This window comes from Vespula pensylvanica, chromosome 2, assembly GCF_014466175.1.
Source record: "Vespula pensylvanica isolate Volc-1 chromosome 2, ASM1446617v1, whole genome shotgun sequence".
Taxonomy (NCBI): Eukaryota; Metazoa; Arthropoda; class Insecta; order Hymenoptera; family Vespidae; genus Vespula; species Vespula pensylvanica.
The window spans coordinates 18,704,327-18,728,390 of NC_057686.1; the positions used below are offsets into that span (position 1 = coordinate 18,704,327).

At 42.2% G+C, this 24,064-nt stretch overlaps 4 protein-coding genes across 15 annotated transcripts; 1 reads left to right on the forward strand and 3 right to left on the reverse strand.

Annotated features, from left to right (window-relative positions):
• Positions 1-20: 20 nt before the first annotated feature.
• On the reverse strand, positions 21-9,524 carry LOC122638147. Of its 6 annotated transcripts, none has more exons than XM_043830888.1 (12): positions 9,386-9,524; positions 7,241-7,346; positions 5,444-5,535; positions 3,809-3,918; positions 3,586-3,708; positions 3,183-3,335; positions 2,938-3,116; positions 2,539-2,835; positions 2,242-2,432; positions 1,959-2,147; positions 1,313-1,369; positions 21-1,086 (listed from the first exon to the last, which is right to left on the reverse strand). In XM_043830888.1, the coding sequence occupies exons 1-12, from the start codon at positions 9,401-9,403 to the stop codon at positions 853-855; spliced, it is 1,749 nt and encodes a 582-aa protein (XP_043686823.1). In that variant the 5' UTR covers positions 9,404-9,524; the 3' UTR covers positions 21-852. The 6 variants fall into 6 exon arrangements, with proteins under 6 accessions (XP_043686823.1, XP_043686825.1, XP_043686826.1 ...); XM_043830890.1 differs by lacking the exon at positions 9,386-9,524 and adding an exon at positions 8,952-8,973; XM_043830891.1 differs by lacking the exon at positions 9,386-9,524 and adding an exon at positions 8,097-8,115.
• Positions 9,525-9,543: 19 nt separating this feature from the next.
• On the forward strand, positions 9,544-22,358 carry LOC122638143 (nuclear protein localization protein 4 homolog). 3 transcript variants are annotated; one of them, XM_043830876.1, is made up of 14 exons: positions 9,544-9,684; positions 9,760-9,831; positions 10,293-10,373; positions 10,468-10,672; positions 10,733-10,886; positions 10,968-11,105; positions 11,170-11,473; positions 11,567-11,704; positions 11,802-11,949; positions 12,066-12,226; positions 20,860-21,011; positions 21,078-21,216; positions 21,305-21,624; positions 22,013-22,358. In XM_043830876.1, the coding sequence occupies exons 2-14, from the start codon at positions 9,811-9,813 to the stop codon at positions 22,035-22,037; spliced, it is 1,986 nt and encodes a 661-aa protein (XP_043686811.1). In that variant the 5' UTR covers positions 9,544-9,684; positions 9,760-9,810; the 3' UTR covers positions 22,038-22,358. The 3 variants fall into 3 exon arrangements, with proteins under 3 accessions (XP_043686811.1, XP_043686810.1, XP_043686813.1); XM_043830875.1 differs by lacking the exon at positions 9,544-9,684 and having other exon boundaries at positions 9,692-9,831; positions 22,013-22,073; positions 22,108-22,358; XM_043830878.1 differs by lacking the exons at positions 9,544-9,684; positions 22,013-22,358 and adding an exon at positions 21,709-21,861 and having other exon boundaries at positions 9,692-9,831.
• On the reverse strand, positions 12,372-19,995 carry LOC122638144. 5 transcript variants are annotated; one of them, XM_043830883.1, is made up of 4 exons: positions 19,756-19,995; positions 17,401-17,718; positions 16,733-16,882; positions 12,372-16,582 (listed from the first exon to the last, which is right to left on the reverse strand). In XM_043830883.1, the coding sequence occupies exons 2-4, from the start codon at positions 17,716-17,718 to the stop codon at positions 15,218-15,220; spliced, it is 1,833 nt and encodes a 610-aa protein (XP_043686818.1). In that variant the 5' UTR covers positions 19,756-19,995; the 3' UTR covers positions 12,372-15,217. The 5 variants fall into 5 exon arrangements, with proteins under 5 accessions (XP_043686818.1, XP_043686817.1, XP_043686816.1 ...); XM_043830882.1 differs by having other exon boundaries at positions 19,727-19,994; XM_043830881.1 differs by lacking the exon at positions 19,756-19,995 and adding an exon at positions 19,173-19,653.
• On the reverse strand, positions 21,967-23,101 carry LOC122638153 (EKC/KEOPS complex subunit TPRKB-like). Its single transcript, XM_043830902.1, has one exon. It carries the CDS (start codon positions 23,000-23,002, stop codon positions 22,448-22,450), a length of 555 nt encoding a protein of 184 aa, XP_043686837.1. The 5' UTR covers positions 23,003-23,101; the 3' UTR covers positions 21,967-22,447.
• Between the last annotated feature and the right edge of the window lie 963 nt (positions 23,102-24,064).

The window sequence follows — 24,064 nt, forward strand, 5'->3', positions numbered from 1 at the left end:
AGAAAACAACGTCCATGTGATCGTCTTGTCGGAAAAAATATGTTTGTTTGATTCTTAATTTTTTACATGTCATACATAATTTTGTTTTCAATATTAAAGGCTATATCTTTGTGCATTTCTGTGTATTTCCCATTAATCGGAAATTTTATATTCTTATTTATCTAATCTCTATATCATGCCCGTTGTTTGACAAGATTAGAAGATCTGGAAATAAATTCGAAAGATCTTCTCCTGTGTCGTTCGACGAGATTTAATCAGTACGAATAATATGTGTGGTTACGGAAAAGATAAGATGCTAGAGGCTTATAAAAAGATTATTGTGCCTGCCAACGGTAGTAACTTACATACGTGTACGCTCCATCGAATATCGTAGCTTTAGAACGTAGCAGTGATTCTCAACTTGGCTTTCGCACGATTCCAAACGCGATTACAAATTTTTAATAAAAAAGCGAAAAAAGAGAAACGTGGTTAAACGCAACCTTGACTAACGCCAATTATCTCATAAAAAATAATCGCAGCACTAGTCGCAGCAATATTAATAATAATTTAATGGCAATATTATTAATAATTTGCAATGATAATAGAGATAACAATTTATACGATAACATTAATAATAATAATAATAATAATAATAATAATAATAATAATAATAACAATAATAATAAAAATAATAATAATAATAATAATATCAATAATAATTAATAACAGATAATTATTAAAAAAGCATAGACGCTTGAAATAAAATCTCTATGTAAAAATTCATCCTATTCAGCTGTCAGTCAACAACACTCGTATGCTTCATCCTATTTGGAATATAAAGACTTAGACCCCGAAAAAAACGCAAGTTATACCTCAACGTAGCTTCTTATTGACTTGATCGATTAGTTTGTCAACTCTCTCGGAAGTTCCACGAAATTTGTTTGGCTCTGGTCCGATCATCTGTATCAATTGCGGTACATCCTGTCCACTGATTTGCGTGAAACGCGCCAAGGACTTCATACACGCGTAAAGCTGTTCCTCGGCTGGACTTCCATTGAAATATTGTAGCAAAGCCATCGTCAGTTCAACGGCCACGTCGTCGAATACCTACGATTATTACGCCATAAAATGATCGTTATGTCGTTAATAAGAACAGTTATATAGTACATAAACATTTCGAATATCGTTGTGCAAATGTTTGGATACCTTGTCGTTTCTTTTTTGTTTGTTTGTTTGTTTCTTTTTTTCTTTTTTCAATAAATAAACGATTCACTGCAGGGAACTCGAATTAGACTCGAGTCACATATTTTACGTACGTATTTTATATAGGTACCTTAGAAATGCTGCCTTTTGGTAAAAGTCTCCGTAGATTTTTGCTTTTGTTCATTTTCTGAAAAAATAGTAGCCGATCTCTGGGAAGATATCCATCAACTGAACTGTTTCGCAGCAACGCATATATTACGAACGAGCTAGTCCCGAAGCGTTATCCCGTATTACGAAGCACAATATGCGAAGTGTATAATTAAGTAATACATTATGCGGATTTGTCGACGTCAAAATTAAGGGAAGCCGTTAGATCTTGACATTTCGATATCTTTGGTCTAACCAAAAGGAAATCTCGTGCGGATATATAGATAGATACGAAGAAGCGTTTATTTAGCAATTAGCATTAAATCGTCGAAAGAAGCACGGCGAGACGTAGCTTTGACGCCTATTTATTTATCGATTACAAATATATTAGTAGTAGGTATTTTTAGCACTGCTTTTTCCATAACGAATCTATCGTCAATCATTTTTAATCCAACAATCAAATATCGGATGATCGAATGATAAAGATTATTGTTGGTTAAATCGATAACCATCGAGATATACCTATGTAACTTCTTTCAAAGAAATCGGGAGAAATTTCACGAGCATAAAGCATCGTCTTTTTGGACGATGGTTAATCGAACAGGAAAGATACAGACCACAGTTTTTACCTCCTTGCAGGCTAAGTTATGGATGATGGCCGCACCACGAGTTTGCAACTCGAAAGAATTGGACAGCAAGGAGTGGACCGCCACCTTCGTCGTCACCCTTATGTTGCTGATACTCTGATTCTGATGTTGCCATTCGGATATATAAAGTAACCACTCGGAACTGCTCAAGTTCTCGAACATGTTCGCCAACTAGGACGTACAAATTTATTTCTAATTATTATCATTATCATCTTTTTTTAGATAAAGAACGGTGGTAGAGAACAATACAACTCTATGCGCTTACAAACTCGGCGAGCGGTAATTGTTCTTCCGGTGGATGACGATCTATATCGAAGGCATAGTTCATAAGAATGTGTTCCCTTCTATCCTGATGCAGGAGAAGTATTACGTCGTCCTTCAAAGCGGCAACGGAAAGTACATCGAGGAGCTTCACCCTTGTCTCGGTTGCTAACGATTTGTCGTAAAGTATGCGCCCTGCACATTTAATAGACGACGCTAAGGTATTTATTAACGGTCCACATTTTTCGATTTATTCTATCGTTTCGATAAAGAAATCGAAAATCATTCGAAAGGAGCTTACCCACAAAATTTAAAAAATAGTCTCCCAAAGCCCAAGAACCCTCGTTCTCTAGAACGTACTGTCGAAGTTCGCTCAAGCACGTTCTCTCCTCGTCGTTTAATTTCCCTTCTAAACAGTTGACTAACCCCTCGTATTCCGCCTTCACGTCGACGGTGTCTTTAAATACTATAGGAGGATCGCGTTGCCGTTTCTTCTCTTCCTGTTCCCGTTTCTCTTCCTCCTCCATTTGCAACACCCTATCGGACGGCAACATCTCCATCGTGGCACCATTCGCGGCTTGCATCTCGCTCACTGCACCTACGATTATTCTTATCGATTATCTCTCGACGAAACACTCGAACGTCCTACGTAAAGAAAACTTTATAGGATCGCGAAAGAAAAAGAGATAGAAAGGTTTACCCTCGCTTTCCGCCATGTCCGCGTAATAGCTCGTCCCTGTGCTATTACTGTCGCTCCCTGTACCGTCTTTGCTTCCCTTCTCCTTCTTCTCCTTCTTTTTCTTTTTCTTTTTTCTATCCTTCTTAGCGAGCTTTTCGTTTATCACGTTTCTCCTTTCCTCTAATGCGATCGAGTTCAATCTAGCGTTTAACAATTATTAAAGTTAAATTCGATTCGATTACGATGGAAGAGCAGATAGCGCGTACCTTGCCTCCTCGATTGCCGTATTCAAAAGCTGATATTCCGGCGAAGCCTCTCTTTCGATCCTCGCTTCTACGAATCTCTGGCCTACCGTGAAACCCGCGTTTGCGTTGCTACTTAAGCTTTCTATCAAAGGTCCTAGCGCTTGTCCGACGGGCCTAAATGCAATCGGGCGATTTATTTATTTTCAAGCTCGAGAGAGAGAATCGCTTTACAGATATGAAAGAAATTTCTCTCTCTCTCTCTCTCTCTCTCTCTCTCTCTCTCTCTCTCTCTCTCTCTCTCTGTGTATATATATATGAGAATATTCTATTAGATGTATGACAACATCGCGATTAGTGTAATTATTAATATATAAAATCGATCCAGCGATCCGTGTCGCTTAAAAATCTTTTCGATCTGACTCACGTTTGTAGTATCTCTTCTGGAAGATCGAGTATGTATTTGGGGATGCCTTTTCCCGCCAGAAAGTTGCTTACTTCTTCCGTGAAAGTGTTGCAGTTGTGCCTGAAGAGATTGTAGGTGCCCGGCCTGAAAAGATTCGTTTCTTTCTTTTTCATTGAAATCTCTTACACCGACACCATTCTATCACGAATATCATCAAGCAACAAGACGTAATCCAGACACTCACGCGAACGTGGATGTTCCCAGGCCGTTGATGTATTCAAGGAAGACCGAATAAGGTAGATAGGTCTCACCAATCTTCTCGACTTTCTGCGGATCGCGCAAGTACGTACCACCCTGCAATTATCCGAAAATGTTTTTTTTTAATATACCAGACAAAAGAAAGACGACTCGTTCCAGGTTCCGTCAATGTCAATTTCTCGAACTGGCTTCTCGTCTGTCGATGCATCCACCACGAATTTCTCGCAACCCTCCTACTCTCTCTCTCTCTCTTGCTCGCTCTGAGATACGCCAGAGAGTGCAAACGTAATTTTAGAACGACGACAAATCCACGCTTCCCTACGTGAAACGCTCAAAATAACTATTTGCTAACGCGCGCGTCAGATTCGTGAGCGTTTGTGGCATGAAAAGCGAAGGATAGAAAAAGGCGGAAGAAAGCGACGGAAAATGTAAGATAAATGATAAGACGGCCTAATACTTTATATCGTTGTTCTTTTTGCATAAATAAATTTCATTGGCACGTAGAAAAGATATGATAATTTTCTTCAAATCTATCACCAACGCACGAAGAACTCTCCTGAAATGTACATCTATTTTTTGCCGAAGGTTCGTATAGATCAAAATTGTACACCTTGGAAAATTGCGCAAAAATTTCGGGACAACCGATTGAACGAATTTCAAGAGAGGAAGAGAAAGAGAAAGGCATCGATGCTTTAATACGTACAAAAGCACGAAATTTGATCTGCTTCGTTAGCGTTCTTTCTTGATATCCTTCATTTTTCTTTTTCAAAGTAGATATATTTACGTATGTTTGCACTCGCAGTTCATGCTCGAAATACACGATTCGAGAAACACGATAAACGCAACACTAATGAAATTTTACACAACGTAGGAACGAGTTTGAACGGACGTGGATGAACGAACTTGGCGATGCTTTCGCCTCCGTAGAGTCAGGACGGTAAAACATAGAACGGGAAAGAGCTATGAGAGTGAGAGTGAAAGTATACGCGCGCGCACGTTTGTATGTGTATGCGTGTGCGTGTGTGTGCGTGTGCGTGTGTGAAGCAAAGCGAAAATTATTTTTAGATTAGACCAGACCAAATTTAGTACCTGCTCGTCTCTAGCGTATCATATGGCCAGAGCGACGAGTTACTACGATCGGGCCCTACGATGATAGCCACGTTACGTGCCAACGACGAGCCAATACGTCTCGTTCTTAGGAAAAGCCGCAAACGTAAAAGAAACGTAGAAGAAACGAATTTGAATGAGAGAAAAATCTTCAAATAGAAATGAAGTAAATGAACAAAAACATATTGCAATAATAAATTGGAAGGTTTAGCTACAATTTTTAGGATATTTTAAAATTAAAATGAATATAAAACTGTAAATTCGAGACGGGTACTTAATCTTTAAAAAAAAAAAAGGTGTGCAAGAAGTTTTTCAAAAAAATTGTACGCAATGACGTAGAATCGCGCATAAAGACGTATAAAGGAGAAGAAACGTTTGTCCATGTGACAAAAGTTATTTATACTTATTTATTAAGGGCATCTCGCCAATTGTTTCCTACGCGAAATATCGTACGTAGAAGGAGGTAATCGTAATAAAGATTGCTTTTAGCTTCATACTTTGCTGGTACACTTACCGGCCTGACACTTTGTATCCCAACAGGACCAAAGAAGTATTCTCTGCCATAGGCAACGATCCCCGTATGCCATATTCCCTCCAAATGTCTGCCTGCGAATACGTTAAGGATTAACAAAAATCTATCAACTCTGATGTTTTATTTGCAAGGACAATGAATTTGATTGGAATCTTCCGAAGGAAGGTAAGAGAAGCAACAAAATCGGTTGCTCGTAGAACGAACGCGAACGCGACTCAAAGTCGGAAGGCATGATCTACGAGACGCTAGCTTTCGCTCTCGTCTCGAAAATAAAGTCCACCGGTGTTCGCTCGTAAAACGAAATATGCACCAGAATCATCTCGTACGAAGCTCGAAGAGGAAACCTCGAGACGAATAGTCGTTCCTTCGACCTACTTTCTTAACGCGGAAATAGCTGTTAGCGTTCACGATATTCTTATTACAGCGCGTTTTCGCTGGATTTGAAAAGTGAAATTCGTCGGATGTGATATTCAGTTTTCTTAGGCGTCTACCCTTTCATCGCTCTAACGACTGTTTTTTCCTTTAACGAATGCTTCGACTCCCACGCGAAGTAATCATGAATCACTGCCAATTAGTTTCGTACGAACGTTACGTTCGAAAAATTTATCAAAAGAACACGCTCGTGTTTCTTATTATGCAAAATACGAATGCGCGTGCGGAAGAGATTAGATGGATTTAACGATATCGACGTCAAATTGGCTCAATCGACGTTAACAACGTTAACGCGTAACAGTTGGCGAGAAAGATCTTTTGATAAAATCAATGCGTTTCTTATCGTCGGTTATCAACCTTGTAGGTTCCTTTATCCGTACGTCGGTAAACGCAGAGATGCGCACGTGCGCGTATAAATAACGTACGTGCACGGGTATCTATGCCAATTCTGGTTATACTAAAGAATCTTCGCGGATAATCACGGCGAATGCGATCGAAAATAGATTCGCGAGATCTTCGAGTAAGCGTCGCGAACGAATCACGTGACGCGCGAATTTCTCGTGGAGAAGAAAGACTGCATGCCGCTTTTGTAAAGATTCGCTCTATTCCGATCGCACGAACGTATATACTTTCGCGATGAATTATACAAACGAATGTGCATTCGCTATTATACGAATGGGATGATTTCTACGCAGTAACCTCTACGCGATGGCTGCTCGAGTAACGATCGCAATAAAGAACATCTTTCCGAAGCTCCTTTGAATTTTTATTAGCATTTTTTTATTTAGTTAGAAAAAAAAAAGAATAGTTTCGCCTCGAATAAAATCAACAACAGGATTCAACTATTCGATAACAATGGTTTCGATTGGAACAAGGAATAATTCTCTACATCAGGAAAATCGTCGTAGATCCTGTAACATATTGGATCGTTATCGAGCAAAGCTTAACGAACGAAGATGATTAAGATTAACTAAGCAAAATGATAACCGAGCCGAGATCATTTACGTGAGATCGCCGTACGGAAGAGATCTAATCTCAAAATAAGATAGAATTTGGTCGTTTCCAATCCGATACATCGCATTGGATTCGACTAAATTTGGATTCCACGCGTGCACTGACGTCACAAAGAGAATATTTGTTAACATCGTATTTACATCGCATCGTCCGTCTCTTTCTCGTATCCAACTTGACACAACACCTACGTCAAGAAGCGATCGTCATTGAATCGAAACAAAGATGCCATCGTATGATTCACGATCCGAATGACTAGCATCGACTGGCGAGCACAAAAATACATCGAAGAAAAAAATGTTCTCGATCGGAAGTTCCGTCGTCGATCACGCTTACCTATCAACATATGAGACATCATAGCTGCCATGCCTTTCGTCAGATCGTAGATATACAATTCGACCGTTGTCCTTACATCCTCCGTGTTATCCATTTCGCCGCTGATCTGTATTAAACAATCCAAATTCGCCATTAATCATTTCTTATCGTCATTCAATTCAGACGATAAATAGTTTATCGCTCGGTACGAGATCCTTCGATCTTTAAAAAGACGAACCAGCATCGATCGACCGCAAGACTCGAGCTAGCTTCCGAGTTACCCTTCGGACACCTGACTTTCAACTAATTCGAAATGTTCGCGACATTTGCGCGGTGATTCGACAATTCGAAGATTCGTCACCTTCGAGGAACTCCCGATACCGATCAACGAGTTTCGACGAGACGATGAAAATCGAGTAAAAAAATGTCAGGTACGCGGAGATATACGTAGGTCATTTTTTCTATGGATAAACCTTGAGAGAATTGGATAGAGAATTAATATCGAGCAGGGTGTTCCGATGATGCGAGCCGACGGCATCGGAAGACGATAGACTTTTACGGTGGTTCTTTCGAAGCAACAACCCCGGGGAACGTCGTCTCCTTACCTTTCCGTTTTCGGATCGATCGTCGATCCGTTAACAGGTGGATTCTATCGATCCCTCGAAGCCACCTCGAGGGTGGAAATAATTATCGATCGAACGATTTCTCCTTACACGGAATCTTACGCGTATAGAAATAAAACGATAAAATGGATGAAGGAAGATCAAAGTGTAGAAAAATAAAAACGATAACGAGAGTTGGTGGATCGAACGAGTTGGGGCCTACGATTTCAGGCTCTCGCTAGATGGCTACTGGTGTACTAGCAAATGCAACTGACCTCGCAACTGAAATCTCTTCGCACGGCCGTACGAGTACGGCGTTACGGCGCGATAGTCGTTCTTGCCAGGAAGAAACGGTAAAGAGGTAAGAGGGTCATCGCGCGAAGGCAGCGCCTGTCTATTATCTACCTACCTACCTACCTACCCACCCACCCACCTGCCCACCTGCCTACCTACCTATCTCTGCCAATAACGATGCGAGCCCGCTTCAAAGACTGTCAATGCCACGGTCACCAAACGATCGGTCATTCGTCGTGCGACCGATCGATCGATCCATCTTCGATTAGAACGATCGACTTTGGATTTTCTCGATCATGACGTTGCATACTAGAAAATCGTCCGTTCGTCCCACCTTGCGTTTTCGAGCTCCCATCGTTTCGTCGGGAAACGATCGCTTTCCCGAGTAGATATTGGATTCAAGGATATAACGTGTCAATGTCCGCTTTATTTACGATCAAAGGTCGTACGATCACCTGGTGATTGGCAAGCGACGTTACCGTGGCCTTGACCAACTACGAAACGCACGAGCATTGCCGCTTAATCCGAGTTAAAGGAGAACGTTGCATCATCTTTGCCAGCTTTCTTTCCTCTCGAATGGGAAGAGCGATCGACCTTCGATCGACGGATCGTTCGATCGGATAAATGAAAAAGAGAAATATCTTCGTAATCTCGTCGTCTTAATCGTTAGGAATGAACGATGCTTGAGATTCAAATGCTCCTTATTAAAACACACGTAACTCGACGCAGTAAGTAACGAATTCGAGTTTGCTCGAATAAAGAGAACGTCACGCGATTGAAAGATCGATCTCGCATCCATCTAATAGAGATCCTCGATGTTATAACTAGTTACTTACGTTGACTCTCTGCGAGAAAGAAATGTAACTACGTGAAACGAAACGCGGAACAAAACGAGAAATGGGGCAACGAACGATAAAGGAGAGGCGAGCGCGATAGACGCGTTACTTTATATTTCCCCTTCCCAAGTCGAAGGTAACAAGTGACACGAAGAGATAAAGAGATAAACGTTTCGAGGAGCACCTTCCGTCTGAAAACATATCTACCGATCGGTAACGAGGGTTGCATACCGTCGCGGGGAGCTACGAGTTGGTCCGGCAAAGAAAGTAAGATAAATCGAAGGGAGCAGTCTGGGAGTACGGATAAAGATCGAGAAACCTCGGAAGCTTCTCTGTCGAGAAAAAGTGAAGGAGGGAGAAAGATAGAGTGTCGTCGAGAAGAAAGAAAGGAAAAAAGAGAAAAAAAAGAAAGAATCGCGAAGCATAGGACTTACCTCTTTTCCATCCGTCATCGTGATGGCTGCTGCGTGCGATTAGCGCTGACAGTGGCAGGACGGTAACCGTTTGGTGACGACCGTTGCTCCTTTGGTTTCTTTCGACGGGGACGTGCGTCGAAACGCGGGCTTTTGTCGCTCGACGCGGAGCGTCTCTCGGGATCGTTCTTTTCTCCTCGAAACAAAAGGTGAATTTATTTGGGAAGGACCGATCGAGAGAAGCGTTATTTCGAAAGACAAAACGTCTCGAATCTCGCCCGAAATACGACTAATACCGTTAAACGAGAGAGCGCCAAGAGGTTAGGGTATCGAACGTTGACTCGACAATTTTTTCGCGTCTCCTTAGGGAATTTTCTGACTTTGCGTTTGCCCAGGCAAGAGGAACAACGGATTGAACAGCTGATGTTTTACTCAACACCGGCGAAATGTCAAAATCGAGACAAATCGTAAGTTGATCCTGAATAAACGGTTAAGATTCCGAAAAGGTGGATGCTACTCGTTAACTGCTTTTTTGCTTCTCCGACTTTCCCGACTAAACGATGATTTACTTTTTCCTACACATGTAATTATAAGGGGACCGTTCCACGCGGTATTATTGCAGTAGCGTACAAGAAATTCCAAAACCTTGTGTCATCTCGCGATCCGAAATTTTCTTTGCATCCATTCTTTACGGATTTCTCTTAAATATACGTACGCGTGACCAATGACAAGATGTTTTTATTTGAAAATATTCTATTCCGTTCGCTATAAACTTGTTAAGAAGTTCCAAAAAATTATATAAAAGGAATTCGTCTGCGTTGTCATTTCTGTTCCACCTATTCAAAGAATTTCAAATTATCCAACGAATCAATATTGATTATTCTGCAATAAAACCTTTCTAATCGTGTACACGTTTCATTCTTCGTAGACGCTACGAGTGCAGTCGTCGGAAGGGACGAAGCGCGTGGATGTGTATTTATCCGATGTCGTCTTTACGCTCTTTGAAAAAGTTGGTATTGCTTATCTAACGTTTTCCTAATTCTTGATTATACCTCTCTTACGCCCCGTGGTAACGAAGTCTACGTTTGATTATATTCTTTCAGGTGTTTAACGCTTTCAATTTGAAGAGTTTTACGTTTGGGCTCTACAAGCAACGAAATCATCAAGACGAAATCATAAGTACTCGCAGCAAAACGCTTTCCGAGATAGGTCTTTCGCACGGCGATATGCTCTACCTTGTGCCATTTAACGGCGCACAGCTTTGGAATACTCCATCTGCCAGTAATAATTCACATAATTCTTTCGCAGGTTCGTAACGTCTATAATTTTATGTTGAAAATGTATACTAACGTTTGAAACGTCAAATAGGACCGACCGATGCAGGAAACAATACAAACCGTGTCGTGCAAAGTTCAAACGTGATCGGTTCGCTTCGTAGCCTGCCAAATGTGGCGGAAGACGACATAGATGAACAATTGTGGAAACTAGATGGAAAAATACAGAGAAAACGCGATGAAAAACTGTAAGCGAATGGAAATATATCTGTAGCGAGAAAGAAAAGAAATATATACGTATACACATATGATACACTTCTTGTACACAGTTGTCGTCATGGCGTAAATGGATGTTGCGTACACTGCTCTCCTTTGGAACCCTTCGACGAGCTTTATATGAAGGAACAAAATATTAAACATTTATCCTTTCATTCGTATCTCAGGAAACTCACTGCCGGCGTTGATAGGTAAAACTCTCTGTCATAAAAGACAAAATCGTATAGAATTCTATTTTTCCAATTATTTTTCCAGGGGCAAATTTATACAATTAGACGACATATGCTGCCGAGTAAAGACTGGTTGCAAAGATCATCCTCCATGGCCTAGGGGTATTTGTAGCAAGTGTCAACCTAGCTCCATCACTTTGAATCGTCAAACTTATCGTCACATAGACAACGTCATGTTCGAGAATGCTAGCTTAGTCGAACGTTTTTTGAACTACTGGAGAAGTACCGGTCATCAACGTATTGGATATTTATACGGACGATATGAGATACACACGGATGTACCGTTAGGGATCAGAGCAGTTGTCGCGGCTATATACGAACCTCCGCAAGTGAGTGCGACGTATTACAAATAATATAATAAAATAAAATATCGAGTAAATCGTCTACCAATCCATTCCGTATCAATTTTTTGACTCTTTCAGGAAAGTACAAAGGATTCTATAAAACTTTTGCCAGACGAGAAAGAGGCATTAGTCGACGAATTAGCTCGATCTCTCAATTTGAAGAGAATAGGATGGATCTTCACGGATCTCATAGCCGATGATGTGAAGAAAGGAACGGTATAACGTTATACGTAGCCTTAGCACATTTCATAACGACCAACGATCGTTGGTCGCAGTGAAACGGTATGATATACATAATACGTTATGTGTTTAGGTGAAACATGTCCGAAATATAGAGAGCCATTTCTTATCGGCGCAAGAGTGCATTATGGCAGGGTACTTCCAAAATCAATTTCTTAATCCTTGTCGTTTTTCACCCAGTGGTTATTTTGGTTCTAAGTTCGTAACTGTTTGCGTTACAGGTAAATTCAGAAAATATATCGTATCGTTATCGTATTGCAATTAAAAAAAGGAAAAGAAGAAAAAACTATATTATGTACGAATCAGTAATAACACTTTTTATCGTTACTATTTGCAGGCGATGATAAAAATCAGGTTCACATGGAAGGCTATCAAGTATCAAATCAATGTTCCGCACTGGTACGCGATGCATGTTTGGTCCCTACGAAAGATGCACCGGAGCTGGGCTATGTAATCGAATCGACCGATAAACAATATGTTCCAGATGTCTTCTACAAGGTGAGTGTGTGACTTGATATCATTTATATACTCTTCAATTATAATTATATACTCTTAAAGACTTATTTCGCTCGCACAATCGTATCTTTGTATGCGTTCTCGTGGAGGTAGGTAAAGGATAATGTATTCAGAGTTACTCACAAAGTTTGAAAGGGAGAAACAGTTTATAACTCAAAATTCATCGATTAAAAGTACATTTAAGTTGGGTAACGAACGTTCATCTCGTACGCATGTATAATGAAATAATAAAATTGTTTAAGCGAGAGCCCTACGGATATACGCTTACCGTAGACTATAAACAAAATATTTCGATTTTTTTTTATAATGCTCATTACGCCTTAAGGTAATAGGAGGAAGGAGAGAGGTAGGGGTAGGGATAAGGAAGAGGAAAGAGAGAGAGAGAGAGAGAAATAGATAGATAGATGTATAGACGAAAGTCGTTGTAAACAAAGAGATAGATAGAAGGACACGGGATACGGAGGTAGGAAAAAGGAATTTGAAGATTCGCAAGGGAAAACTTAATAAGAGTTATAGCCGCTCAATCGTTTTTAATTCGAACGCGAGGGGCGAGGGTAAACCAATGTCGGTCGTTTAAGATCGATATTACAAGCTATGCGTTGTTACCTCATCTCACGTTCATAAAAATATATGTAGTATATATACGCGCGCGTGTGGGATATTTTTTTTCATTTTGTGTATATAGAGGTGGGTCTTGTAGCATTCGCTCGTTTCGGTGATATATACGAACTTTGTTTACGTATGTTTTTTCTTCTCAGCTGGAGAAAAAAATTATACTATACTATTATTCGGCTTTCGCTTTGTTTCTTTGCACCGAAACGAGAAAAATTTACCCGAGAGCACGAGCACCCTCCTTATCGTCGTACGTATTTCTTGTGTATGTGTGTGTGTGTGTGTGTGTGTGTGTTGTGTGCCTGCGTGCGTGCTTGCTGTTTGTTCGTTTCTTTTTCGTATGCGTGTAATTTTTTTTCTTTCGTGTAATTATTCTAACGGCAATTCTCTCTTACATTCGTTCGTCGCCGCGATAATGCGTTCCTATCGCACGCGACGCATTATTCAGCTAATCAACAAGTGTTAAAACTTTCAAGTTCAACATCGAATGAGGCTCTCTTCAAAAAAGGCAACCGCGACGACGAGGGCGTGCATATATGTACCTACATACGTGTGAAAGTAATGTGCCTTGCCATTTTAACGCACATTTCGTTCTTACACGTTCCTTTTTTTTTTTTTTTTTCCTTTTAGAAACGCGTCACTCGCACGCGTTGTACACGAGATAGTACGATATATAACGATGGGATTTTACGTGGATTTAGACGAATACTATAACGCATTACATTATCGTAATACTTCGATATACAGCATCGAGGAATGATTTCGTTTAATATGTATATGTGTGTGACCGTGTATATGCGTGTACGTATTTATCTCTGCGTGTTGTGTGTGTGTGTGTGTATGTTTGTACGTATGTATTCATTAATTCCACTCGTTTTGTCTTCTGGATCAGATGATGAGGCTTACGGTCTACATAGTAGTAGTTAGGCCTTGTATACATTTGCATGTTGAGATCTAACCTTAAATACAGTTAATTTACGACGACTTTACTAGTCGACAGAAAGAGCAAAAAGGGAATAATCTCTTGGAGCCTCACTCGGTGGGACCCAAAATATTTCTTCATCGTTCCTTCTATGCTATTCGGATAAACGTTTAACGCCCAAATAATTCTTTTTTTTTTTCCCTTTTGGCTCCTTTCTCTTCCTCCCGGAATGGAACGATACGCGATCGTTTATAAGACGACGAAACGGAATTGTCTTCTTACTTGCCTACGTATCGTTCGATAGTTTTTGTTAAACTTCTAAAACGATCCTGCGTACGGAATCACAGTTACCGGATAATTCGAAGTCAAGCGCGTCTTTCGACCCTTATTTTAATCCCCGACCTTAATATGTTTTCTTTTGTTCACGTGTATACGTGTGTACGCAGAAAATACACACGTAAGCACGTCTGTCTCAAGAAAACAAACAAAACAAAAAAAGATTTCTTAGTTATTTCCCGTTTACACGATTTATACTATCTACGACCTAAGACATTAGAAGCGCACGCCGAAGTTTCGCTGTCACCTTTCTCTTTCTTCCTGACATACCACGTGACTTTTCACTCCGCAGCGCGCGACACGCTCTATAAACTATACGTAGCAATACGCCGATAGCCAAAAATAAACGTCGAACCTCTTCTAAAACAAATACCGTACAGCTAGAAGTCGTATCGATATCACGATCGATCTGAGGTACGTATGTGTCGATCATCGTCGTTATTGTAGACATAGAATCTTCGTGATTCCCGATCAATAGCAAAATATGGATATTTATTTTTTTTTTCTTCTTTCTTTCATATCTTTATCATCGTCATCATCGTCGTCGTCGTCGTCGTCGTCGTCATCGTCGTCGTGGTCGTCATCGTCGTCGTCGTCGTCGTGGTCGTCGTCGTCGTCGTCGTCGTCGTCGTCGTCGTCGTCGTCGTCGTCATCATCATCATCATTAGTAGTAGCAGCATTTTCTCTAACGCGTCCACGTTTAAAAATAGATTCAACATCTTTAGATTCTATTGTAAATAGTTAATTAAGTTGTGTGATTTCATACGGAGCATCGCGATTTGTTTGGAACTATATGTCGCGACGGTGTCTTCCAATGAGAACTTACGTATGGAGATTTAATATCTTTTCGTTAGATATTACGTATACGCGCGTGATTCTCCATACATATTATCGTCGGTATGACTTTCCTATACCGCACCTAGGAAAAAAAAAAAACGAAAAAAAAGAATATGCATAAGAAGCCCGTTTCTTTTTTTTTTCTTTTTGATTTTCTCTCGGTGACACCGTCGCGACACTTCCTTTAGTTTACCTAGAACGGGAAAAAACGTAAGGTATGATTAGGTATTCGTTACCATTCGGTACCAAACGTAATGGAGAAGCCGTTACAATTTACCACAGTTCGTAATTAGAATATTCTTAGTAGGCTTGCCAGTCTGATCACCAAACGTTGATATCTTTTCAACTAGATCGAGCCCTTCCACGACGTGGCCAAAGATTCCCGTGAATCCTCGCATTTCTTGTAGGATGATTCGAAACTGAGAGCCCACCATGCCGAGATTATCGTGACGCTTCTGCGTTCTTCTCATTCCCACGGTTCCTCTGACCGCTGGAAACTTTGTGTCGTCTGGCATGAAGTACCCATCTTCGAATATGCTCCTGCCTCCTCGACCATTATTAAGCTCAAAGTCTCCCGTGATCACTGACTCTCCTTCCCAGCATTGGAATATCGTACATCCCTTGTAACCGACTCCGACCTCACCGGTCGCTAACACGCTAAAATTCTTCGCCATCTTTGGCGCGACGTCCGGTCTCACTTCGATGACGATACGACCGTGAGGAGATCCATTTACTTCGATATTGAAGTAGTAAAGCGGATAGGGATTGGATGGGCCACGAAGAGACGCCGCCATTCCTGTGGACGGTGGTTGAGGGGACGAGTGGACGGTTACCAGACTTGCCCCGCTAGCGCCGACTGCTTCTGGCATAAACGTCGACTGTTGTTGCGGATGCAACATGGCGTTAGGTGGTGCAGGTGGAACGGGCTTTACGGACGGCGAACCGGGTGGGATAAGAAGCTGCTGTTGCGATTGCGACTGCTGCTGTTGCTGAGGATTGTTTTGAGACGGCTGTGGTGGACCTTGATGAACGTGAACCGGCCCAGGTGGAGCTTGTTGCGGGCCCATCATACCCGAATGATACTCGATCGAGCCATTCTGCATGTGTTGCTTGCTAACGAGGTGTCTCGAGTACAATTGCGACATACAATAATTCGCGAGGAACAGTATAGGATTTTGCGAAGCCGTCAGATGATTGGCCAATCTACCGCCGTTACCAGAGGTTTGAGAAACGATCGATTCTCCTGTATGTATACCCGCCAACGCTTGTTTCAAAAGAGCAAAGTCGAAAACGACTCCGGAATTTCCTATCAGATCGTCCAGCTGACATTGCAACATCATCTCTTGGTACTTGGATTGCAACCTTTGCTTCTCGACGATCAATTGAGAGTGCAAGCTGTAAACATCGCTAGGGCTATCGATCATCGACAGACTGGCCTTTGCTTTTCCTAAAGTTTCACGGGCATCCGTAATTTCTGGAAAATGACTCCAACCGTTTTGTAGATCCGTTTCCACGTGCGTCTTCAGCGTTACACACGCCTCCAAAACTTTTATTAAGAATTCTCGTTGCTGCATTGCCAGTCTTTGTATCTCGTTCGACAGCTTCCCCATGGCGACTAGTTCCAATTGGACCTATCGACAAGTTGCCGTTGTTGAAAGATCTTTCGCCGAGGCTCCGATATTCAAAATTAAGGCCCACGATGCGCGATAGGGCTTACGCACATCGGAGATTATCTTTTCCCACGAGAGAGGAATGGAGAGGAAGATAGAGAGACTACTTACATCGGATATAAGTTGTTCTTTGGCATCGGTTTGCGACTTAATCTGATGTCCCGGATGTTCTTGAGGCGTTGCACACGCTCTGCAAAGTGCCGTACAGCATGTTGCGCACCAAAGAGCCAAAGGCATTCCATGAGTGTGACAATTTTCACTCTGCAAAGAAATTAATCTTATGATAGATTTGTTGCTTCGTTATTAGCGATGGAATAAAATTTTGGTAAAAGAGGCTATGTGAAAGAGGCTGTGAAAAAAAATGTAAAAAAAGGTCAAATTCGTAGTCGAAAAATGAAAAACAGCGTGAGAACGTAGCAAAGGGACAAAGTGCGCCACCACGCAAAGGAAAAAGTAACGTCGTATAACGTGATCCTATTACCACGAGAATCTCTCGATATGGCTTCGTAGCTTGCGCGAAACTCGTAACTCTTTCCTCTTTGTAATGCACGTATGTGCCCAAGAATTTTGTTTTTAAGCGTCTAAGAACAATGTTAACGAAGGCAAGCGGCCATAATCTAAAATCGAATACAACGATTTCTAAAGAAAACCGGACTCTCTCTCTCTCTCTCTCTCTCTCTCTCTCTCTCTCTCTCTCTCTCTCTCTCTCTCTCTCTCTCTCTCTCTCTCTGTCTCTCCGATAGACGCGATGTATCTTCGCTTTACGCGCTTCATTATACCTTTCTCTCTTTGTCGACGCATTTATTAGACGTGCTGTTCGATGTGATCTTTAAATGAGACAAGTTGTTGGCTAGGGCAAGGAGCGGAGAATGAGTCGGCAAAGCGTCCGGTCCTTGATCTCCGAGATCGGTCCTCTTCCAACAGTGCGCACAGAATAGATCACGCCCCTTTAACAAATTGTTTTCTATGCAACGCAAGCAGAAGTAGTGTTTGCAGCTAAGATATTTCGGACATTGCTCTGCATCGTTGTACTTCTGCTTGCAGTAATTGCAAAGCGTCAGCTCCTCCAAATCCGTCAATACGCTTGGATCCAACATCTGAAAGCACAACGGCATTCCATTATTTCTATGCAATCGTATGGAAGAAACTACAAGACCGTTTCGAGAAACTTTTCTCTTATCGAAAGGAAAAAGAGTCGACTACTGAGTAACGTTAGAAGACTGTACGTCAAACTTATTTACTTTCTTCTCTTTTACTCGAATCAATCAGATTTTGTATCGCGAAGCAAAACTATGATATTTATCCTTTCGACGAGTCCAAAGCGATTTGAGACGATTTCAACGGCTAGAGAATTCGCTCTATGGATAGAAAGGAGAGATATAATCAAAACCGCAGAAAGGGCAGCGCAGCTTGCTGGACGTAGAATCTCTCTCTCTCTTTATATAAAATGTAACGCACTTCAATCTCTGTTATTTTTTTAAATCGTTAACTCGTTATGTACGCGTTAGATCTATACGATGGATATCTGCCGCAAAAAGGACTACTCTTATTTCTTTCTTCTTCTAATTCGTTCAATGAAATAAAAAAGTTGGCAGATCGTTCCAAAAAATGGCTCTTTTGATAAAATACTTTGTACGCGTTGTTGCAATACATTTCACTTTATTCTTATACATATTGTTTGCACCAAGCCGAATCACCGAATTTCACTTTTATTTACTACTGTTATCCTTTACGAATAAGAAAAAAGTAGAGCGTATCACCGTTCTTTGTTCGTTCGAACTTTGCGTCCAAAGAGTATTTCGAGTCGTTTTGTACGTGTCTCCTCCGGCGAGGACGATCATGTTCTTTAGAACGTTTCGAAACATTCGCGTAAATCGTATTATCGAAAACAATTTTCTTACGATCGCAAGATTATTCCGATCGTGTATCTTCTCGGACGAACGATCGAAGAATACGGCGTGCGACCACGTGCATCGCTCTCGTAAACACATGTCGGCCGCGGCAAAACGAAGAACCGTTCTTTCGGCGAAGATGTAAACCGAGAAAGGAGAACGCGCATTTTCAAAGGATGTTTTCCGGTACTATCGTCGAATCCAATCGCACGTTCGCCGTACAAACTAAATTATATACTCTCGAAGGTTCGAAGAAGACGTCATCGTCCGTCACGGAACAGTCTATTCGTCGACGAAGTCATTACGAAAGCAAATCGACACGAACGATCGAAAAATGACATTTTTTCGCGCGTGGAAAGCGCGTGCGCGTGAAATCGCGCCAAAAGCTACACGGTGCTATCCCAGAAAGTACAGCGAGCGAGCGAGAGAATAGTGTTGGTGCGCGCGCGCGCGCGCGCTTATGCGTGTGCCACGAAAGAGAGAAAGGAATAGGATTTGGAGGGGGGAAAACAAGTAGGATTCGAATCGCCCAAGTCACACTTGGTACACTCGCCATTCGTTAACGCGACGATGTTCGACGCGAGAAGAAGGGGCGAAGAGGAGATCCGATAAGGGAAGAACGTATCGAATACCGCACTTTTCTATCGCTACTCGAATACCTCGTCGTATACGTAGACAGGCAGGCAGCAGGCAAGCAGGCAGGCAGGCATATCGCGGCGACGAGCACCGCACGAGTAGAAACGAAACCAGAGGGAGAGGGAGAGAGCCAGAGAAGGGGGGGGGGAGAGAGAGAGAGCCGATAAACGATCGCGGATCGGACGACGCGTGGATTCCCGCGACTTATCGGTCGGCACGCGTTCTCTCTCCCGAACGACAAAGAGATTCACAAAGTAGTTACTACGTGTCAGCAGCGAGGGAATCCGCGGGAACGCGCCTCCTCTTCTCTCCTCCGTCGTGTCGCTTACGCGCGCTTCGTCTCGCTTCTCCCTCTCTTTCCCCTCCCATCGCTATTTTACGCGCGCCCGCGCGCCATATTGCCTTCCCGCTTACGTAGAGACGTATATGTTCATACATGCTCGCTCTTCCCGTCTCTCTTCTCCTCTCTCCGCTCTCTCCTTCTCGTTATACGCAATATGCATAGGAAAAGAAAGGGGAGGTACACTCTTTCTCTTATAAGAACGTCTTCTATTAGAATCATCTTAATGCTTCGTACCGTGTATACGCTCGTGATCGTCTCCTTACCGCGCGATGGAGGCTGATCGTTGACACTCGTCACTTCCGAGATATATCGTTGCAAGGGTGGTTATATCTTCTTCGCGTAATTCTCTCACTCCAACGCATACGATACAACTTTAATTTACATCGGGACTGACATAGCGCGGAATCCCACTTGCGAACATAGAAGCACGAACGAGTCGTCGCCGTCGTCGTCGCCGTTGCCGCTGCCACCGTTGTCGTCGTGATCGTCTTCGTCGTCGTGGTCTTCGTCGTCGTCGTCGTCGTCGTCGTCGTCTTCGTCTTCGTCGTCGTCGTCGTCGTCGTAGCCGTAGCAATAGTACCGGTGACCGTACGTTGTTTTCCTTGTCGTCGTCCTTGTCCTCGTCGCCGTCGTCGTCGTCGTCGTCGTCGTCGTCGTCGTCGCTGTTATCGTTGCCGTCGCCGTGGTCGTCGTCGTCGTCGTCGTTTTCCTTGCCGTGAAACTCTAGTCGCGGAGATTTTTTGTTTGCTTGTGTTTGTTTGTTTGTACTTTTCGCGTTTAACAATGTTTACGCTTTTTATCGAACCTCGTGAGTTATTGTGGATAACATAACGACGGCGCGCCGGTTAACGCGGCGTTACTCCAGCTTTTAGCTCGTGAGAACGTTTTGCCACATCATGATGTTTGGTTCACTAAACTAACCACTAGCATAGCGGCGACGACCGACCGACCGACCGACACACGCACCACAGCCGCGCACTCCTCCGCTTACGCTGTTGCTCTTTCTCTCTCTCCTTTTCTCACCCTCGTTCTCTCTGTCTCGATCCTTCCATCTTCCTTTCTCTTTCTCCTTTCTCTTGCCATCGACCAATCGGACAGTGATATTTCGCGTGCGTCATTTGGACGATTCCTCGCATTGCGGCGACACCATCGGTCCTTCTTCGAATCTTCGTCGTTCCCCTTTCTCGATCTTTCTTTCTCATGCGTCGTGCGCGCGCACGTTTCGTTTATCTCCAACGCCGTTGGATTCGCCTTAAAGTTCGATACGCGATTGCAACGTTTTCCCGCCCTTTCCCCTTTTCCTTCCAACATCCTTCATTTTTTTTTTTATTCTGATATTCGTTTTACGATATTCTCTTTCTTTTTAGGAGAAGGACAGCTATGGTAATGAAGTACCAAGGCTAGCAAGACCTCTTCCCGTGGAATATTTATTAGTGGACGTACCTGCGTCCACGCCTCTCACTCCTCAATTTACTTTTTACGCGAACGACGATATTACTCCGTTCCTGATCGAAAACAGGTAATTCGTCGTAATATCTCGCTTAGAAAAAAGAAAAAGACATAGTAACGGAGCGTTTGATTACAGATTGATCGATGGACAAGTTCAAGAGTTTCGTTCGTTATGCGCCTATATGCAGCAATTTAATTCGGACCAATTTCTCGAAGCGATTTCAGATTTCCACTTGCTCTTGTTCATTACTACCATGGACATGTTGCCCATGAAGGTACGCGGCAATGTTTCTTCGACGATTGCGTCACGTGCCAAATGCGAATTAACCTTTTTTTTTTTTCGTTTATTTTGACAAATTTAAGGATCACATGGTACCGTTGCTCGAAGCCGTACGCAACAAAGATAAACAAATGGCAATGGAGTGGGCGCGTTCGGAACATTGGGCAACGGTGGAACAGTTGATATCAGCGACCGCAGCGTCTACGTCGCAAATTGCGCAAGTACCGTTTAATAGCGGCACGATTAGACCATCTTCTTCGTTGCCAGCAGCTAGTACCAGCGTAGCGGTTGGCACGGAAGCTGCCGCGAATTCGTCCGCCGACCAAGAATTGTGGACTTGTCCTCATTGCACTTTTATCAACGGCGCAGAATTTTCAATATGCGAAATGTGCAGTCTACCAAGGTATTCCTAACAAAGTCTCCGTATTTTACAAACGTCGCGTGCTCTTTAAAGGTGTTCTCTTTAAATCGTCGTTTAATTCCGCAGGATTTGACTCGTCCTGTATCCTCGCGGATATTATGATTGTTTTCTACGCATCTTTGGCCTTATTTATGAGTGAATAAAAATAATAATAATAATAATAACAATAATAATAAAAAAAGCAAAAGATGTTTCCGACTAACGTGAGCTACCCTGCTTTCCTTTGACCTAACAACCATTCGTTTACAGCCGTCTCGCACCCGGACTGTAAAGAAACCCGCAAGTTGCTTCCGATGTACCGGTTGTCCGTTTCGCAAAGACGTGTTTCAAAGGGAATATGAAAATTGATTAAATCTTTATGTTCTTACAGAGACGACGAAGATGTTTTCTCGTAGCTGGATTCTAGATTCTGAAATGAGATCTACGAAACGTCAGTGGTACGATACGATACGGTAAAACGTCCTTTCGATCGGCGTAGTAGTACCGATGCAACTTGGATTCTCGTTGTTTCGTGCTATAGAACTTGAAATCTTTGTTGAAAACTTCACTCGAGCGCGATGAAAAGCGAAATATTCGCTTTAGTCGATTTAAAGATATAAACTGCGATTCGAGTTTGGTTCTATATACGTTCTATTGTGTTCTTATGTTAGAGTTAGTCGACTTCCTTAAACGGAAGGAATAAAATAAAATATCAATTTGGTTTGGTAAGCATAGAACATTTTGCATTTTGCGTTTTCTTTTCGTTACTTTTTAAACTTATACGAATCTATCGTCGACGATCTTTTCTCACTTCTGATGCGACCTGTTACGATCTCGACGAAGAAAAGTCTTTGCAAGCGATCCTAGATATTATCGAATCCGTACAAGTGGATACATTTAGTTCCTCGTTATCGATTTTATAATATCTCTTTGCAAGTTCCAAATTTGTCAATTCTTTCAGCTCCTCTAACGCTAGTCTTTCCCCTTTTATGTTATCGACGATCATTTTTGATACGGTGTCTCGTTCCTCTGCTTCGTGAATCGTTACGACCAATATATTCTTATCGTTGTCGCTTGCTCCGAAGTCCGTTAACGATTTCGATATATTTTTGGTTATTGAGAGATAAAACAGGATCTCTGTAGATTTGTTTTTTGTAATCAACCGATTGCAACTTTCATTGATAGCCGCTTTATTGGCGGCTACTACAATCTGAAATGGATCCGCTATATACGCAGGTTTCAGAATGCAACATGCGAGATCGCCAGAGATAACTTTTTTCCTTATTTCAGCAGTGTTTTCTACGTTTTTGAACAAATGCAACGTACAATACATTTTTGTTTCCGGATCCAGCTGTACACTGTAATTGTTTTTATCCGTCATCTTTTATCTCGTGAACGTCGCGCTTAACCTCAAAATTCACGAACTCGTTAAAGAAAAACGGAGCCACGCTGCGCGAAATGAAGACAAAGTCGCGGAGTACGTGTTACGTAGAACGGAAGTCTCTTTTTTCGCGAACGTTCTTGGAGCGGGGAGAGATGCGTTTCGTTCGCTCTTTGATTGGTTTCCATTCACGATCCTTTCAATTGCGATCCAGTTCGCGTCGATACACGCCAGAGGGTCCCTATACGTATTTCAATTTTATAACCCACATGTATTTCTTATCTGTGCGTCGATTTCGATGGCGCTGATACTTTGATATTATTGGCGGCAACATATAACGCGAGAAAAATAAAAAGTGTATAACGATCCACGAGGCATATCATTTCGAAGATATTCGTTTGATCGATTGATCGACGAACGTTCTTAATTGATAGAATTTACAAAAAAATGTATTCGTATCTTTCGCGTCTCCGAGTAGATCGACTCGTAAGAAATAATCGATATATCGAGCATCCATCCGTTCAACCATTTACATTTTCGGCTGTAACGTATAAAATTAAATTTTTTGCATCATCTTAAAAAAAATGGGACTCTGATCGATACGGCAGGTCCCAAAGTTTCGAGGGACACCATTGTCATCGTCCATCAGCATGGAAGACAAACCGCGATCGAATATCGTGGAACGAATGTTTTATACCGGTAAAGAAGAATATTTTGTCACGTATCGAGCTATTGTATCGTATCTTAATCGTATATTTGTAATTGTCAGTAAATGGAGGTATTCGATGGAGTACAGAGCAAATCAAATCGGCCTGTCCTTGGAGAAGAAAGAAGGACGAAAGTCAGCTAATTATTCCCGAAGGAAAATCCGATATACGAACGGAGCCACGTACGGACGCTGATACCGACGCTCGTGCCGACGATCGTATTGATGCTCGTATAGACGCTCGTATAGATGCTCGTATCGACGTTCCTACGGACGCTCCTACCGACGCTCCTACCGACGCTCCTACCGACGTTCGTACCGACGCACGTACCGACGCACGTACCGACGCACGTACC

Excerpts from the sequence above, each read along its gene's own strand:
- LOC122638147 (XM_043830888.1), bottom strand. Across the intron at positions 5,536-7,240 it reads GATGTCTCATATGTTGATAG|GCAGACATTTGGAGGGAATA; the intron begins GTAAGCGTGATC and ends ACGTATTCGCAG. Across the intron at positions 3,709-3,808 it reads CTGGGAACATCCACGTTCGC|GCCGGGCACCTACAATCTCT; the intron begins GTGAGTGTCTGG and ends GAATCTTTTCAG.
- LOC122638143 (XM_043830876.1), top strand. The coding sequence starts at position 9,811 with ATGTCAAAATCGAGACAAATC. Across the intron at positions 9,832-10,292 it reads TGTCAAAATCGAGACAAATC|ACGCTACGAGTGCAGTCGTC; the intron begins GTAAGTTGATCC and ends CATTCTTCGTAG. Across the intron at positions 21,012-21,077 it reads CCGTTCCTGATCGAAAACAG|ATTGATCGATGGACAAGTTC; the intron begins GTAATTCGTCGT and ends GTTTGATTACAG.
- LOC122638144 (XM_043830879.1), bottom strand. The coding sequence starts at position 18,486 with ATGTTTCGAAACGTTCTAAAGAACATGATCGTCCTCGCCGGAGGAGAC. Across the intron at positions 16,883-17,400 it reads GCGTCGACAAAGAGAGAAAG|AGTGAAAATTGTCACACTCA; the intron begins GTATAATGAAGC and ends ATTTCTTTGCAG. Across the intron at positions 16,583-16,732 it reads AAGAACAACTTATATCCGAT|GTCCAATTGGAACTAGTCGC; the intron begins GTAAGTAGTCTC and ends ACTTGTCGATAG.
- LOC122638153 (XM_043830902.1), bottom strand. The coding sequence starts at position 23,002 with ATGACGGATAAAAACAATTACAGTGTACAGCTGGATCCGGAAACAAAA.